The 18,040-nt window shown below is 46.4% G+C and overlaps 1 protein-coding gene across 1 annotated transcript; it reads left to right on the top strand.

The window, feature by feature from the left end:
* The first annotated feature begins 1,202 nt into the window (after nt 1–1,202).
* LOC136388925 (transmembrane 4 L6 family member 1-like) lies at nt 1,203–14,069 on the top strand. Its single transcript, XM_066360725.1, has 6 exons — nt 1,203–1,384; nt 3,781–3,963; nt 9,566–9,631; nt 11,120–11,265; nt 13,660–13,846; nt 13,994–14,069. Exons 2-6 carry the CDS (start codon nt 3,793–3,795, stop codon nt 14,012–14,014), a joined length of 591 nt encoding a protein of 196 aa, XP_066216822.1. The 5' UTR covers nt 1,203–1,384; nt 3,781–3,792; the 3' UTR covers nt 14,015–14,069.
* Nucleotides 14,070–18,040: the final 3,971 nt, after the last annotated feature.

Below are 18,040 nucleotides of genomic sequence, written 5' to 3'. Positions count from 1 at the left end.
TGTCCTGACAGCCCCTCGGGGTTGCGGAAAGGACAGTCAAGGCGCAGCATAGGAAAGCACTTTGCTAAAACCTAGGTTATGAATTACAATATGGTTAGACCTCCGGAGCCAGGTATCGGATTATAGAATTGCTTGGTTCCACTTTCTCAGAGGTTTAGTAACATACTTGTGGTCACTGTGGAGGAAAAATAAAACTTAGTAGATTACTAAAGGGAAATGTGTTCTCATGGGCAAAAAGGAGTGACAGCCAGAACAGAGACAAAGAGGCCATTCTCCTGCAGCCACCAGCGGTCACTGACTGCGAAAGTCGAGATTAACGCAGAGCAGAGCCATTTGGGGCTCATCTCACTGGGTGATCAGGTAACCAGATTCCTGGCACTGTGCCTCAAGTGGTTACACTTCATCCATGTCTTGCCGAACTAATGTTCCAGCCTTGGGGGCCTGAGGAATGGGTGAGAAGAGAAGGAGGGCCTCCTTGGCCACCCATTTCCCTTCCTTGGCTGGCTGAGACACTACATCCAGCCAGGAAACCAAATGCAGCCAGGAGGCCCCACTGCCCATCAGTGTGGGGTGTGATTGGTCAGCAGCCTGGGCCCTTGAGCAGAAAGCTGCAGGATGTCAAAGTGATGCTCCAACCCTCCACTCAATAACCTGTGCCTTTCCCACCTGTCTTCTCAGGGCTGAGGGGCCCGCCCTGCCCTCCAGCATCTACAGCAATTACATCCCCTATACCCCCGCCATCTCTGCTAGGTGGAAACACATCCGCCAGGGAAACTTTTCAGAGGTTATCAGGAGTGACCCGGCGGTGGGGGGAGCAGAGTGAGGTAAGTGAACACTTTCGCGCTTTTGCAGCTGGGTGGCTAAGCTCCTCCCCTGGGGCCGCCTGGCAGGGGAGGCAGTGCCAGCTCTTACTGGGGGAATTTGAGCCACTTTGCCCAGCTTGGGGGCAGCAGGATAGAGGTGGGATCAGACAAGAAGAGAGGAGCCCCTGTGTCTCAGAATCCAACAATGCCATAGTGCTGAGCTGCCTCAGAGGGGCCTGGAAGGGTTTTGGGCCCCCTGCCTCCAAAGAGACAAAGAACTTTCTCATCAAGGGGTCTTCAGGGAAGAGTAGGCAGCTGTGGTTAGATGCCTAAACTGTCCTGTAAGGAGGGTGCCTGGGACTTGTTGCTGCCTGACATCTCTTAAGTGTTCGCCTTGTGCCTCCTGAAAGGTGGAAGGATCCAGAGCCTGCCCAGAAACTTGCAGCAGCGGAACCAGAAGAGTCCCTGGGACTGCAACACGACCCGCAGGGGTCCTTCACCGTCACTGGCCTGGTGAGGCCAGGGTGGCTTGCCCAGGAGAGGCTCCCCAGTGTGCCTGTGCCCAACCCCCCACTGACCAGGTACGGGGTTGATGGGTGTGTTTCTGCTTAAGGATGGGCAGGATTGGTGTTGAAAGCAAGTGTGCACAGCTTGGCACTGCACAGCTAGTCTAAAAGCCTCAGTGCAACAACCAGGTTGCCCAAACCCAAGCTTAGGGTACAGCTGTCCAACAAGTATGAATATGACTATTTGGGGAGCATGAGGCAGATAATTTGAAATTAAGTCTGTGATTAAGGAACTCAAGGGCTTGTATTTGTCCCAGCTATTGAATTCAAAAGCTATGGGAACTGGGTAGACTCAGAAGACAAAGTACCTCTTTACAAGCTGGGTGGCTTCTGCCAATTTCCTTAGCTTCTCTGAGCTTCAGACTGTGTCCAGTGGCAAATGCATAAAATGAATCTAATGATGACGTCTCTGTAATGGGACTATTGAAAAATCAAATGAAAGCATGCTTGTGAACATGACTATGACTATTTTTGCTGTGTTTTTTTTAACTACCTAGCTGTATAACCTTGAACAAATAATTTTAACTCCTTGGGGCTATGCTTCCTAGGAAATGAAAGGACTGAAGTTCTGGGAGTTCTTAGTAGCTCTAACATTCTCTGCCAGGACCCGAGAGAATGATCAGATTCCTATAGTTTAATTAAGTTGCCAACCTTGGTTGCATCATGGTCCCCCTCTCCGATGTGACCCCAGTCTCCATCATCCCTCCCTTTCTCTTAAGAATATCTGCAATCTTCTTGGAGGGTGAGCACAACTGTGTTCATCGCAGCAAGGGCTGTGACGTCAGGTGTTAAGTAGAAATGAGGGGCTGCTGGTTTTGCACCTGTTACAGGATGTAAGAAGGCTTATAGCCCTGGCTTCTTGGTGGTCCCCATTCCTACTCATCTGCCCTAACTGAGAATGTCTAGAGGTGGAAATAGGCAGACCAACATTTGAATTGCAGGTCTGTCATTTACTGCCGGGAGACTCTGGAATTTTGTTTGATTTTTCTAATTCTGTTTCCTCGTAGAGCTGTGGAGCTATGACCTCATGGGGATGTTCTGAGGATTAAAGGAAATAATGTCTATACTGTGCCTGAAGCAAGCCGTTGTTTGTGTTGTTGTTGTGCATCATCCAGTGTTATTTCTCCCAAGCGTTCATTTTTCATTTTCACAGCTGTTAACAGTCGTAATGGGGAGTGAGGTCAACAGTCTCAATCTCCATCCAAACAAAGGAGCCAGAGGCAGCACCCCATCAGGCATCAGCTTTCTGCAGCCCTGAACTTAGACAGCAGATAGAAATAGGCACCAAGCATTAGTATCCTGCTCTAGCCATTGTTCGTTGATAACTGTTTATATCTTCTGTGGGAGCAGAAAGCTAAGGCCAGACATTTCTCAGTTTTGTCCCCAGAGAGCAGTCCTGGCCGTGCAAATTACTACAGGTTTCCCACCAATGGGAAGGGCCTGTTGGGCACCAGGCCTCCGTGGCTGGGGACCAGGAAAGTGAATGAGCCGTTATTCAAGAGCCAGTCAACAATCTCGGTATGAATCTGAGTCGAGAATGACACAAAGAGGTGTTAGGAGAGTGCCACCTAACCCGAAACTGCCTCCCCCACCCCGTCACAGAGTTCCCTTCCACAGGCTTCTGGGCAGCCTTCACCCAGGGAATGGTTTTTTGACTTTAATCTCACGTACCTGTAGGGAAAAATAAGATGCAAAGCCTGCCCCCCTCTCCCTGTTCTCCATCCCAGCTTCTCTAAAACCTCCAGGCTCAGCACAATTAATCAACAAAGAAAGTGCGAAGAGAGGTTTTCCACGTAAATAAAACGGAGCCCAAGATGATCCCAAACCCCCTGGTTCTCTGCTCTTCAGCTGCCAGGCATTGAGAGCTTTGCATGAGAACATTTTGAATATATTATCTTATTTTCATCCTCTCAGTGATCCCACAAAGGGGGTTCTATTGTCAGCCTCATTTTGCAGATGAGAAAATTGAGGTGAAAGAGGTTAAATAACGTGCCCAAGCTCACACAGCTGCTACAAAGTGGTGTAGCCAGGGTGTAGACCAGGATCGTGTTCATAGTCACTGCGGGAATCCCTTGAGAGTGGATGAAAGAACCAGAACAGGATACCAGAGGTTTCTAAACATTACCTCCACCCCCCAGTCTCTTAGAACGCCTATGGAACAACTACCATGAGCCAGCTTTCACACTTCCTTTTGTTCTTACGCCACTATCTAAGAGGTCGATGTTTTCTCAGCTTTACAGAGGAAACTGAGGCTGGGAGAGATGACGTGGTTTCCCAGGTCAGACGCCTACCAGAGGCGCGGGTGGGCGTGGCACCTGGCTCTTGGGGCTCTGCGGCCAGGGGTGCGCTCTCTTCTGAGTCTGTAGTGGCCCGAGTGGCGGCTTCCTGGTTGTTTTCTCTCTCTCTTCCAGGGAGGATCCACCATGTGCTCTGAGATGGGCTCCAGGTACACAGGCATGTTGCTCTTGCCCTTGGCCACCGGAGCCATCATTGCCAACCTCCTGCTGTATTTTCCCAATGGGCAGGTGCTGGAGCCTGCCAAGATCACTGACTTGGTCTGGTTTTTCCACGGCTTTCTTGGAGCTGGACTCTTGGTAAGAATGAGGGTTAGCTAGCTTACATTCTCCAGGTGAAGGGTGCCCCTAAATATCCTGCAAATCACGGCAATCATCTCACCTGGGTGCCACCTTCCCAGGGCCTCCAGAGCATGGCTGGCTGCTTCTCCTCTGTACCCACGTGACACATGCAGTTTCCACACTGTGCCGGACACATCGTACTGCAAACATCTTTCACGTCCCTGCTTCCCCCATTGGGCTGTGAGCTCCTCTAAGACAGAGTCAGGTAGAATTAACCTCTGCCCTCTAGGTGCCTACCCAGCAAAGTGCCAGCTGAGGCTAGAGCTTACTATGTGGCTGTTCATCACATGAGAGATACTCTTTACAAAAAGCAAATAACTGAGAATTTGTCAAATTCACCAGGTTTCAAGATGACCATCTTGAAATATAAATTATGTCATGCCCATCAAGTCTTTGCTCGGCAAAATTATGGGGTTTGCAAGCTTTTTCTGTAAAAGACCAGATGGTAAATAGTTCCAGCTCTGCAAGTAATGTGGTCTCTTGTGTCAACTACGCAGCTCGGCAGTCATGGGCAAGAGCAGCCATACACAATATTCAAGCAGGGGCTGTGGCTGTACCCCACTAAAACCCTATTTATAAGACAAGAAACTTGCTGGTAGTTTGTTAACCCCTGAGGTAGACATTGCATGTTTTCCTTTTTGCTTTTGTCTTCATTGGCTCCTCCTCTTGAAGCAGTCCCTTTTGAAAAGATTATTTGATTATGGGGTACCCCAATGCCAGGCACTGAGTAGGTGCTCAATAAATGTATGAACGCCTGGGGCATAAAGAAGCCTCAGAAAAGGTGACCGACCAACCTCCCTTCCTGCTTCTCCTCCCACCCCCACATAGTATTAGACACAGTGATGACTCAAGTTGTATCCATCACCCCTCCTGACCGTGGCAGAGCTAGGCCTTCCTGCACAAGAGAACATCTGAACCAGCAATACCTAGGCCTAAGTTGTCTGCGTCTCAGCCCTTCCTAAGGGGCAGCGCAGACCTAGGAGTCAAACAGACCCGCTCAGATGATGAGTCTGCCCTGACCTGTGGTGTTCAGTGTTCCGATGACCAGCTCCTCCCTTCTCCGTAGACCCACCCAGTGCCTGTCTCCTGCTGCTTACCTTGCTTATCTTACCTTCGCTGCTTGTTTCTGCAGGACAGGTTTGCATTTCTCAGCTCCACCACCAGACAAATTCCTAAACTCATTCTCTTCAACTATAGTATATATAGGAACATAAGCACCCAACTTCTCTCAAAATATAAATAAGCAAATTTAGTGACTATCGAAAGGGACTGAGCAGTTTCAGACCTGGGTTTCCCAATAGCAGACTCTCGGAACAATTACTGAAAGAAAGTGACTCAGAGGGAAAACTTTCTGTGATCAGGAGGAAAACAGAAGGGCGCCTGGCTCACTCAGGGACCTGACACCTGTCGCCACAGCCTCCCTTAACACCTGCCGGCTTGTCCACCTCGCTCCAGCTTTCCCACAAAACTTCCCAGGACCTCCTGGGAAAGTGGTCACATTTGCATATTCTCAGTGAAATGGGAATAACATAAACAGGACAGAACCAGTCCATGAAGCTGCATAAAGTGGAAAACAGGGAGCCGGTCCCTCATTCTTTTCTTTCTTTCCGTTTCCTTTTTCCTTCCTTTTTTTCCTTCTTTTTTTGTTTAGTTAGTCCTTAGTGCCCACGCGATGTCTCCCCATGTGCCTGGCTCTGTGGCACACTAAGGCAGTGGCCATGGGGTTAGAGAAGAGGGTGTGTCTGAGCTATGAGAGCTTAGTCACGGCATGGCACCTCTCTACAGTCTCTGTGAAGTGGGCGTATCAATCATGACCATCTCCTGCTGTTATGGTGAGCATTGTATGAGATCACATAGAGGGCACCCAGTCCCAAGTGTAGCTCAATGTCAGTCCAAGTCAATGTCAGCCATAAGGGAACCGGAGTGAGAGGAGGCCAGACCATCTGTGTGCCTAGTGTTACAGAGTCAGATACACCCACTCCACTAAAAAAGAGAGCTGACAGTCAGGCAAACTCAGGACACTCTTCTCCAGCCCAGGGGACACACCCTGCCAAATCCCAGACCTGTGGCTCTCCTCTTACTAGATGCCATGTGACTACCCCTGCTCTCAAAATTTGCACACCAGCAGGAATGTCTGTGTATTTTGCTTTACAGTGACTTAGGTGCTCTGGGGAGGAGTATGTGTTCTGCAGTTCTCCACAGTGCCCAGCACCCCCTAATATATTCTACCAGGACTTACTTTGTTACTTGTGATAATCTGCAGAGCCTCTAAAGCAGTGGTCCCCAACCCCCGGGTCGTGGACCGGTACCAGTCCGTGGGCCATTTGGTACCGGTCCACAGAGAAAGAATAAATAACTTACATTATTTCTGTTTTGTTTATATTTAAGTCTGAACGATGTTTTATTTTTTAAAAATGACCAGATTCCCTCTGTTACATTCATCTAAGACTCACTCTTGATGCTTGTCTCGTAAGTTCGACAATTATATTTAAAAATACCACAGTTTTTACGCTGGTTGCATAATTTTATTTTGTGCATTTATCCATCCCACCCTAAAGGCCGGTCCATGAAAATATTTTCTGACATTAAACCGGTACGTGGCCCAAAAAGGGTTGGGGACCACTGCTCTAAAGTCATGTGAGTTTGAGCCCTCACCCCCTCACACTTGGCAGCACACTATCATCTTTAGCATTACCCACAAACCAGCCCTATTTTCCTCAAGGTGTGTCTTAGTTGCCCTGATGAGGACTGGGGACCGAGATCTGTCAGATGCTTGCATCAGCAAACACATTACCAACCCTCTCTCAGGGTGAGGTGCTTTTTCCTGTCAAGTTAAGTTCATACACTATGTATTTATTTCCTGTTCCTGGCTCATGGTCCCATTATGCCAGTATCCTTTCTCCTACCCCTCACTGCCAGAAGAAACAGGGGAAATGTCCTCACAGATTTTACCACCATGTCATTGTGTCTGATTCTGTGTCGGGGACTGGGGAAAGAGCTGCTGACCCAGAGCTCAGAGCCCAGCGGGAAGGAGAATGCAGTGCGCTCAGAGCAACAGGACAGATTGGGAAGGAAGGAACTGTTCTTTTCAGCTGCCGGGGCTCCCTGAAAACTACAAGGAGGAAATGTACTGTCTTCCGGTGCTATAATAAATTACCACAAACTTAGTGGCTCAAAACATCAGAAATATATTGTAAAGCCAGTAGCCACGGCCATCATCACAGCCGCCTGGCCCATGCACGTTTGCATTTGATTCGGACAGACGGTAATGAAACAACAGAGCCAAAAACTTGTGGGCATTACCTTTAATCCTAGCTTGCACCTGGCAGGCAAGTAAAAACACACACTGGGCTCCAAAACCCACTCATTCAGTGCTCACAAAGCTACTGACTTATCCGAGTTTCCTAGAATCAAAGGTTTGTACCTCACCAGTCTTATTTACCTCTGTTCCCCATCTCCTTCTCCCTGCACAAACTCTGCACAAACTGGCTTCTCCTTCAGCACCCCACTATCTTGGCTGCTTCTCCTCTCCTCCACGTGGCCTTTCTCTGCTCTCCTATTTCATGGGCTCCTCTGCCCCATTTTATAGTGTAGAAATCAAAACCTTTAATCCAATATACAAACAAGGAAGTCTCTGATACAAAGTCACTTATCTGAGGCATAAATGGGATTCCTCATGAGAGTGTACCACCTCCTATCATACAACAGTAAAGGGTGTGGGGAAAAGCTTAGTCTTAAAACTAAGCTTAGGCTATAATGACCCTGCCTGCTTACAGCCTGTCCCCCACACCAAATGCAAACTATAAGCAAGCAAACATATATATCATATTTACAAACTTATTTGACCAACATGTATCCTCTCTCAGTTCTTAAGGCAAGAGTTCTAATGAAATGTGTTGGCTGAGCCTCGTGTTCTGTGCTCTGGGAAAAATCCATTCCTGGCCTCTTCCAGCTACTGGGGGCTGTCGGCATTCCTTGACTTGAGGCTGCATCAGTCCAGTCTCTGCCTCCATCTGCACAGACTCTGCCTCTGCTTCTCTCTTTCACATGATTGTATGTAGGGCCCACCTGCCGCGACCAGCTCAGCAATGGGTGTGCACGAAAGGAAGGTGCTGCAGGACTTAAGAAAACACACACACAAGACACAACATAGACAAAAGATGGGTACAGAGGATTCCCAGCTTCTAGGACTGAGAGCCCAGATCTCTGCAGCCTCATCATATTTATTGGTGCCTTTGCTCATCAAAGCAAATTAGCAGAGCCTGGGTCAAATTAGCCTAGAATGGATTCAGGTCCAGAGAAGGTTGATTAACTAATAGCTTTCAGGTATGCAGAAAAAGGCTCTAGGAATCAGCTGCTTCCTTAAAACAGTCTTATCAGTGTTTGTTGGGGCAGCGTTCTGCCCCCGCAAGACTTGGAGTTCCAAAGTCTACATCAAAGCCTTGTCTCAGGACAACAGTCTAATTCCTGGCCATTTTCCTACACCCACCTAGGATAAACTCCTGTTAAGGCTCTAATTTGACCACAAGACATATAAAGTAATATTCCCAGGTCCCAGGATTAGGAAGTGACTATGCCTTTGAGGGGGACAGGATTTGTTCAGCCTACTATGAGAGATAACATCTAAACTGACCCTAAACTGACTCTTTGAGGGTGAAGAGTTTACCTGATGGCAAAGGGTGAAAGGCATATTCCAAGGCCCAGAGGCAACAGAGTCCTGGGTCTGTCCTGGGGGCCAGAAACTGGTAGGCCAGGAGGCCTGAGTGACAGAGAAGAGGTGAGCCATGAAGGGCCTGTGTGCACAAAGTTCGGGTCTGTGTTGTATTCTACAGACAATGAGGAATCACTGGACTTTTTTTTTTTAAATAGGGACAGAGAGAGGGATAGACAGGGACAGACAGATAGGAAAGGAGAGAGATGAGAAGCATCAATCATTAGTTTTTCGTTGCGACACCTTAGTTGTTCATTGATTGCTTTCTCATATGTGCCTTGACCGTGGGCCTTCAGCAGACCGAGTAACCCCTTGCTCGAGCCAGGGACCTTGGGTCCAAGCTGGTGAGATTTGCTCAAACCAGATGAGCCCGCACTCAAGCTGGCGACCTCGGGGTCTCGAACCTGGGTCCTCCGCATCCCAGTCCGACGCTCTATCCACTGCGCCACTGTCTGGTTAGGCTGGACATTTTTATTTATTATTATTTTTTGCGTGACACACAGAGAGAGACAGAGAGAGGGACAGATAGGATCAGACAGAAAGGTAGACAAAAAGCATCAGTGCTTTGTTGCAGCACCTTAGTTGTTCATTGATTGCTTTCTCATATGTGCCTTGACCGTGGGGCTCCAGCAGAGCCAATGACCTTTTGCTCAAGCCAGCGACCTTGGGCTCAAGCTGGTGAGCCTTGCTCAAACCAGATGAGCCCGCGCTCAAGCCAGCAACCTTAGAGTTTCGAACCTGGGTCCTCCACGTCCCAGTCCAACGCTCTATCCACTTTGCCACCACCTGGTCAGGCTCACTAGACATTTTCAAAAATTTGTTTTTTGTTTGTTTGTTTTTTGGCCACAGGTCATGGTGCCGGCGCTAATGCTGTTGAGAGGAGGTGGAGAGGGCTGCTGTGCTCACAGATGTGGGGTAGGTTCTGGGATCCTCCTACCCACCCCAACCTCACCCCCAAAGGGCTTGTTTCCTAGGCCATGTGGTTTGGCTCTTTGGAAGGCTAGAGTAGACTATTGGCCAATGCTCCTGGTGAAGCAGAGCAATATTCTGCAAGGCTAATTGAGATTCCAGGAGAAACAAGCCTGGAAAGGATGTGAGGAGAGCCATGCGCAGTGGACACAAAAAACCTATGGGCTCTGATAGACCAGCCTGCTGGGCTTTGGTTGTTTGTGTTTCTGTCTACCCGTTTGTCTATCTGTCTGTGGGGAGTTCTAGGACTCTCACATCCTTTGGTTTTCCTATTTCCTTGGTAGCCAATGGGGTAACATATCATAGAACTAGGATTCAAGCAAGAAGGGACATTGAAGATTGTACTCTCAAAAACGCTTCTTCGGGAACGCTCTCAAAATGCCCTGGGAAGAACAAAAAGACACCACTGTACAAGTTCATCCATTATGTATTTATTTCTTGTTCCTGAACTTGGCCTTGACCACAGCAAGCTGTCCAGTGCTTCTACATCTCTAGTTCATAGACCATCTCATTTCTCTTTTCTGCTCCAAAAGTTCCTGTCCCAACCCATTCAGCTTCCAACCAAACCCTCCACAGAGACGTCAGTCCTGTGCAGCCTGAGGACCATCTCCAAGGAGCTCCCTGAGCCATTCCATTCAGCTTCGGCTGTCCCCCGCCTTACTCCTGTGGTAAGAAAGACACAGCATGGACATGTCAGGAAGGAAAGCTCATTCTTTGAAGCAAACAAGTATTTTAGCTTTGTCCCAATTGATTAATGCACTAATATGCCAGAAGGTCACCTTCCCTTGACATTGTCTCGCTGTGACACTCACTCACCCTGCCACTCAGTCAACACAAATTTATGAAGTTTGTACACAGTACAGCCCTTCGGTTGGTCACTGACTCAGGCATCAGAAAAACAATTATTCATTTACTCACCCAACCATACAACAAACATTGACTGAACAATAAACACCAGGATGAGAAATGGGCTTCATTCAGAGTGCCAGCATCAATGAATGACTTACTCCGTTCTGAGGACTGTGAGGTCTCATCCAAGACTGGAGGAAAAGTGCCGAGGTCAATTCCTGGTGGTCAGAGTGCAGGCGAGGGAACTGACAGCACACGCCCTGTCTGTGCCGGTGGTGTGTAGGCCCCGGGGGTCCGTGGCGAGTAAGTCACATTTCCCACTCACAATTTCATAGTGGATTATTTCATTCTTTTGAGTTGCAAGTGGGGTAGATGAATGGACAGAGGGTGTCTCAGCTCTAGCACCCATTTTTTGTACAGTTGGTAACCAAAACAAGGTCACCTACCTGGTCTGGCATTTGCAGGAAAAGATTTGGACCTCCTTTAATTTGCCAGGAAACTCAGGAGGTGCATCTTCAAAAAGCTGACTTCGCGCCACCTTTCTCCCCATTGCTGCACTGAATCTCCAACTTTGTTCCATTGCAGATGCTGTTCCCTGTGCTTCTGGCTGTGCAGGGCACTCTGGGGGCTGTGTACTGTGTGGTCATCTCTGCCCTGGGTTTGCTCAGAGGCCCCTTCTGTGACACAGGCAGTGGAAACTACACCTACCCTTTCAGGAACAACAGCCTGGAGTGAGTAGCAGTCATGGTCTTGGGTCAGTGTCTAACATCTAATGATGATACAGTTGATGACCACAAGGAGTATGGGCTCTCGGTATTGACCATCCAGTAATGGGGCCAGGTACTTTCATTCATACCTAGTGTCTTCTTCCTTTCTCCACACCTACTCCCAAATCAATACTCTCTAGGAGGTGATTGGCCAAAGTGAGAAGTGCCTGTGAATTATAAACAGTCCGACAACCAAGGTATTCAGTATAAACTTGACTTCCTTAGCCCCAATTTTTAAACTCAAATGAATATGTGCTGAGGGTCTGCTTAGTACTTGCTAGGCACTGTGACAAGAGAAGAGAGTACAAAGGAAGGATAAGGCAACTTGTCTATTTGCAAGTAGCTCACAATCAAACTAGGGAGACTTAATCACCAAATTTGGAGTTGCACAAATATCCCGAAATAGCTAGGCCCTGTGATCATGCGCCTTTATTTTCCTAAAGGAATATGGAAAGAAATAGCAACTTATTAAGAAAGACCCTGCTTCTCTTCTCATTTCATTTCTCTCCCTGGCAGAGCTCATCCACCCCTGTGGCTTTCAGAACCATCCATCTATCCATGTAATAATCCCAAATGTCTAACTCAAGCCTAAATCTTCTGAATTCTTCACCCAAATATCTAATTACTTCTTTGAAATTTTTTCTTAAACATTGAATATTTCAATGTTTATATGTCCAAAACCCTATGTCTACAAATCTCCTGTCAGTTACCCTCATCCTATTAAATGTCACCTAAAAGAGATGAGTCGTCTTTTATTCTTCTCCCTCCTCACGCCCATGTTCAATCCATTACCAAACTTGTCAATTCTGCCTCGACAATATAGCTTGAATATACATTGCTCTTCACCTCGTCTGCTATCACCCTGTTCCCAGTCTCTACCACCAGCTACCCCCACGCCTTACAACAGCTCCCCAACAAGGAAGTGCTGGGGGCGATCATCAAAAAGACGTGACTGCCAATTGACACTCAAGTTGGGCAATTGGAGGCTCCTCATCCCCTCCCTGCCCTTGCAATGTGCATCCACTGGCCTTCCCCGCCCCCAGAAGCTGTTTCAGGGATACAGCTTGGAGAGAACAGTGATGTTGAGATGACCTGGACAGTATACGTGACTGAGTCCAGTTAGGGCCTCTCTATAAAAGCCTTTATGATTCTGGCAGGTGGGTGTGGAAAACTACTCATCTTGTAACCAGTCAATACGAGTATCATAACTGTATTCCCTTGTTTATTACTCCTGCCACCTACCAACCTGGAGTGGTCCGCCTTCTTCCTCAGCATCTCCCAACCCTCCCTCTGTGGGGGCTGAATTCAGCTACACCAGGAAGCTCCTGGCCAGGTTTAGGAAGAAACTGTGTATCCCAGTTCCATTTTTACCCTTCATCCCTTTTGCCATTGATTAGCCAAAGGGGTTTTTGTAAAATGTAAACATACTGCAAAGGCCAAAAAGTCTTTACACTTAAGGAACTTGCAATCTCATTGGGAACTCAATAGCTATGGATACAATAGGAGTGAAGGGAGAAACAGAGACAAATGCCAAATAATATACAACTCTGAAATATGGCCTGAAAATCTGTTCTATTTTCTCTTTATCCAACTATACTGCTCACAAAAATTAGGGAGTATTTTTATCTCTTTATATTCATTTTGAAATATCCCTTAAGTTTTGTGAGCAGTATAGTACACTCTGATTCCAAATTTCCCTTACGGGTTTTGCTCACATGCTATCTCTTCCTACACTTCCGGGCTCTCCTCTCTGCTGCTGTCGCCCTCAAGGCCAGGTGACTCCCGCTTTCCCTAGGAAGCCTTCTCCAGCCACTCTAGACCTGTAGACTTCCTCTTCCTATGATAATAAGTATGATATAACTAAAATATACTCCCTACTGCATGGCAGGCAATATGCTAATATCTTCTCTAATCCTCCTAACCACTCTGTGGTGTTGACGTCATTTTTAACCTCATTTTACACATAAGGAATGTGTAAAATGTTTCTGATGAACAGAAACATTTAGGAAACTAACGTTGAACTTTTTAGTGAGGAGGCTGGAGTTAGAACCTGGGTCTGTGGAACTTTCGTGCCTACTGTCTCTGAGACCCTTCGAGCAGCAATTAAACTCCTGTAACCCAGATTTCCTGCTTCTTTGTGTGGCTGTGTCTGTATCCACAATGCCTTGCTAGGATATGGTGCTGTCGGAGAAAAAGAGGGTGTGTTCAACCTGCCCACCAGTGAGCAATAATAAAGCTGCTGTCTTTATGAAGATGAGCGCAGTGAAGATCCTAAAGTTTTGTTGTCTCCTATATTAGCCTGCTCCCTCCCTCGACCGTCTCTCAGCGCCAGGCTCATTTTCTCCTCTATCCTGGCAGGGACAACTACTTATTCAACCAGCCCACCTGGGCCACTTGCCAGGAGCCTGAGCATATCGTCCTGTGGAACGTGGTTTTGTTCTCCGTCCTCCTAGGGATCGGCGTGGTGGAAGCCGTGCTCTGCCTTAGCCAAGTCATCAGTGGACTCTGTGACATCTACTGTGGTACCTGCATCCGAAAAGGACAGGTCAGTGCTGCTAGAGCCCAGGAATTTTCAAGTTATTTCCCCTTGACCTGTTCCACACCATCTCTCACCTACCCTAAAGCCAGTAAGTAGGAAATGTCCTTAGAAATGTAGAACTTCATTTGCCACTTGGCCTTCATTTTCTTTCAGGTGAATATAACTGGTTTATGACCAGTCTAAGAAAATACAACTGCTTGACAGGTGAAGAGAGTTTCCCAGGTTTCAGAAGGACTGAATTTCGTGAATGTCAACCTCCAGAGTTTTGAGAAGCTAACAAAAAAAACCCCTCCAACTTTCTTACCTGAGCAGGTTTTTATAAAAGGAAAACAGTTTTGAAAAGTTTATCTATTTTGCTAGAATAAAAATTGTCATTTTCACCAAGTGATCTCTAGGAATGATATAAGAAATCATAGGGATGTACAATAATAGGAATAATATAATAATATAATTATAGGTGCTTAAATGTACTCAGTGGTCATTGTATTCCTGGCCCTATTAAGCACTTTATCTACATTATTTTAGTTCATCTTATAAAGCAAGTAGTATTATAATGCCCTATTGCAAATGAGGAAACTCAGACTCAGAAAGGTTCAGTTACTTATTTGAAGTCATTGAATATAAGTTTCGAATTTGAGCCTGATTCCAACATTTGTACTCTAGACCAGTGGTCCCCAACCCCCAGGCCGCGGACTAGTACCGGTCCACAGAGAAAGAATAAATAACTTACATTATTTCTGTTTTATTTATATTTAAGTCTGAACGATGTTTTATTTTTAAAAAGTAACCAGATTCCCTCTGTTACATCCGTCTAAGACTCACTCTTGACACTTGTCTCGGTCACGTGATACATTTATCCGTCCCACCCTAAAGGCCAGTCCGTGAAAATATTTTCTGACATTAAACCGATCCGTGGCCCAAAAAAGGTTGGGGACCACTGTTCTAGACCATTCTCCAGTGGATCTCAGAGATTATTGCTTAGATACTAACCAGTTCTTTGAATTGTAATACGTGTTATTTATTTACAAAAAAAAGGGGGTGGCGGGAACTCTGTGGTCAAATTAATTTGAGATACACTGGATGAAACCAAGTTTAATCAGTTTCTCTAGTGCAGGACTTGTCAGAACCTTTACAAAGCCAGTGTGCTTTGCTAATCTCCAGGAAAAGAATAGCAAACGCAATTTCCCAGTCTTATTTGACCACAAAGCCTTTTTCTCCCGGAACAATTTTTATGGAGCTAATATTCCAGGGAGCACACTTTGAGAAACACTGCATGAATCAGTGATGAGGTACAACCTACTTCACTTAACCCCTGAGACTCCAAGAGATTTTTCCAAACCACTAGAGAAGCAGGAAAATATGTGATAAAACGGGTTAAGAACCACTTGTGTTTTTTGTTTGTTTGTTTAAGTTTGATATAATAGCAGGAATCAGAAGGGTTTTTTTTCAGGCTTCTTTACTGTCATTGCAGCAAGCATTTTTGAGAACTCAGTATCTACCATACAAGCTCTGGCAGTTCCCAAAAAGGCATCAGGCAGGGCCTCTGGTTCAGGAAGCTTGCAAACGAATGGATCCTGCATCAGTGATTGCTCCCATGGATGACAGCCAGAGCCTTTCGAGCCCATACTGTGCCTTCGTACAGATGAGAGAAAACACAAAGGATACAGCAGGGCAAACAGGCAGAACCAACGGCGAATTTGAAAGAGGTGCCTACCCTCCAGGTTGACGCAGCCTGTACTGGGTTGAATAATGTCCCTCTGAAGTCTGTATTTAACAGGAATCTCAGAATGTGACCTAATTTGGAACTAGGCTCTTTGAAGTTGTAATTAATTAAAATGAGGTCATACTAGATTAGGGAGGACTCTAAATCCAATATGACCAGTGTCTTTATAAGAAGAAGAAAAACGACACACAGAGAGAAGCCCACGTGGGGATGGAGGCAGAGACTGAAGCGGCCACAAATCACAGAATGCCAAGATCACTGTCAACCACCTGGAGCTGGCAGAGAGCTGGGAACAGCTTCTCCTTCTGAGCCCCCAGGATCTGACCAACATCTTGATTTCAAACTTCTAGCCTCTAGAACTGGGAGAAAATAAATGTCTATTGTTTTAAGTAGTTAGTCATGGCAGCCTTAGGAAACTCATACACAGTCCCACACCAGGGTGCAAGGGAGTAGACACCGCCCCCCCCCACCCACACACACACATTCATCTGGGCATGCTGCCTTGTTGCGAGCCAGCGCAACTCATAATTTTGCAGGTCTCGAGTGGGAACAGCGGAGGATTAGAAAATAAACACAGAAAGAAAAAGGATGGGATCAGGAGGCCTCATTGCCAAGCTGATGGCTTGCAAGAGCAAGTCTCCACCACAAAAACACTTTATTTATAGAGCAGAGAGCAAAGCCATTTGCAAAACAAAGAGAACTCATATACAAAGTCACATTTCTGAGGCAAACCAAGAATTCTCCCAAGTACAGAAAACCCCTCCACCATGCATAACATCTTAACTTCACAAAACAAGGGTAAAAAGAAAAATGCCTCCAGTCTTTTTGAGGGACATGAGGGTGGGACAAGTAGAAACCATCAGCATTATAGCTAACACGGAGGTGTGGGGAAGGGCATGCAAATTGCCTTTACCAACTTAATCGAACAATCAGAGGTTGTGGGGAAGAGCTTAGCCCTTTGGCTTAAGCCTTAAACTGCGAGGACTTTTGCCCGCTTGCAGTCTCCCACACTGCCTTGTGCAAAAACAACCTACGTAAGTAAACAGGGTGACCTTGCTGATGTCAGGAACACCTGAGTGCCCTGCTAACCCAGGCTCTTCTTCCAGCTTCCCTTACTGCTCCCACTGACACAAAGCCAGACGCACGCACCCCAGGTAGGGATATGCTCGGTACCCCGCACTATGGCCAGCTCTGCACTAGCGCAGCCCCGATGTTGCGTAAAGGTGTCACCCCGTGAATAAACTGGGCTCAGGGAGCAGAAGTCTTTAGGACAGTCAGTCTTCCAGATAGAATGGCTACATATGGCCCAAATACTGTTTCCCTGTGAAGGAAAACAAAGTCTAAGTAAAAATTTTATTAGCTTTTCCATATTAAAACAGCCTCTGTGTAAAGTGGTGGATTTGAAGCACGGGAGGAGAAAGGTTTTCTGCCCCTTGTGGTTCTTCTTTGGTGAGTAAAAGGTACTTGCTGTTAAAGACACCAAAGTACATTCCGTGGCCAATAAAGTGGGTGGAGGAGGCGCAGAGCCGCCCATGGGTGGGGAGCCAGCTGCTGAGGGACGCAGGACACTCCGGGCTCAGCCAGCTCGCTCCATCAAGGGCTTTGGAGGTGGGAAGGGCACCACCAACATTTTAAATGGGGTGCAAACTATAAAACAATCCATGATTCACCCATTTTAAGACTGGTTTCTGCCAAATAGAAAAGAACTCTCTGAATTAAGGAGAAACAGTTGATTTCCAAGGCTAGCTCAGGTCTTGAGTTTCTACAATGTGCAAAGCAGAAATGCCTGGAGAAAGGAGGATGGGCGTGTTCTGGGAGAAAGGGCTTAAGCAAAGGGGGACACAGCCACCCAGATGTAAGGCAGAGACGGGGCAGGTGACAATTTTCATTTTGGTCTCTGTGTCTTCAAGCACATCTCATATTTTTTAATTCCTTCCTCTCTCAAGGAAAATTATATGCTTTCCAGACCAGAGTTGACTGACATTATTTTTTTCCAAACTCATATTCTGGATGTAAAAACTTGTCCTTAACTGCAGGATCCAAGTGTTTATAATATGATACACATGTTATTGAAAATATGGAGAAAATAGCTCTCCTGAGTGACTTTAGAAAATCTTCCCATTTTACTCGTTACCCTTTTGCTATGTGGAATAACAATTTCCACATTTTCCAGAAAAAGCAAGGATGACTTGAATAATTATAAATATATGTGGAAATTGTTTATTCTACCATTTTATGAAAACCACATGGAAGACTCGTCTGCTCGCCATGCCTGGAGAGGTGCCCTGCAGGGTTACACTGACCTGAGAGAAACTTCATGGTTCAAAGGCTCACTGACAAACCAACATTCGATATTTTTCCCAAGTCAAATGGGCAGAAAACAGTTCTATTTTATTTAAATTATTTCTTATTAAGTTTTTTATTGAATTTTTTTTTGGGTTTCACTGGTAAACAAAGCTGTACAGGTTTCAGATACA

The sequence above is a fragment of the Saccopteryx leptura genome, chromosome 1 (genome assembly GCF_036850995.1).
Source record: "Saccopteryx leptura isolate mSacLep1 chromosome 1, mSacLep1_pri_phased_curated, whole genome shotgun sequence".
NCBI lineage: Eukaryota > Metazoa > Chordata > Mammalia > Chiroptera > Emballonuridae > Saccopteryx > Saccopteryx leptura.
The sequence above is the reverse complement of the archived record's forward strand: the minus strand, read 5'-3'. Positions and strand labels throughout refer to the sequence as shown.

Excerpts from the sequence above, each read along its gene's own strand:
- LOC136388925 (XM_066360725.1), top strand. The coding sequence starts at position 3,793 with ATGTGCTCTGAGATGGGCTCCAGGTACACAGGCATGTTGCTCTTGCCC. Across the intron at positions 9,632-11,119 it reads GCTGTGCTCACAGATGTGGG|ATGCTGTTCCCTGTGCTTCT; the intron begins GTAGGTTCTGGG and ends GTTCCATTGCAG. Across the intron at positions 11,266-13,659 it reads TTCAGGAACAACAGCCTGGA|GGACAACTACTTATTCAACC; the intron begins GTGAGTAGCAGT and ends CTATCCTGGCAG.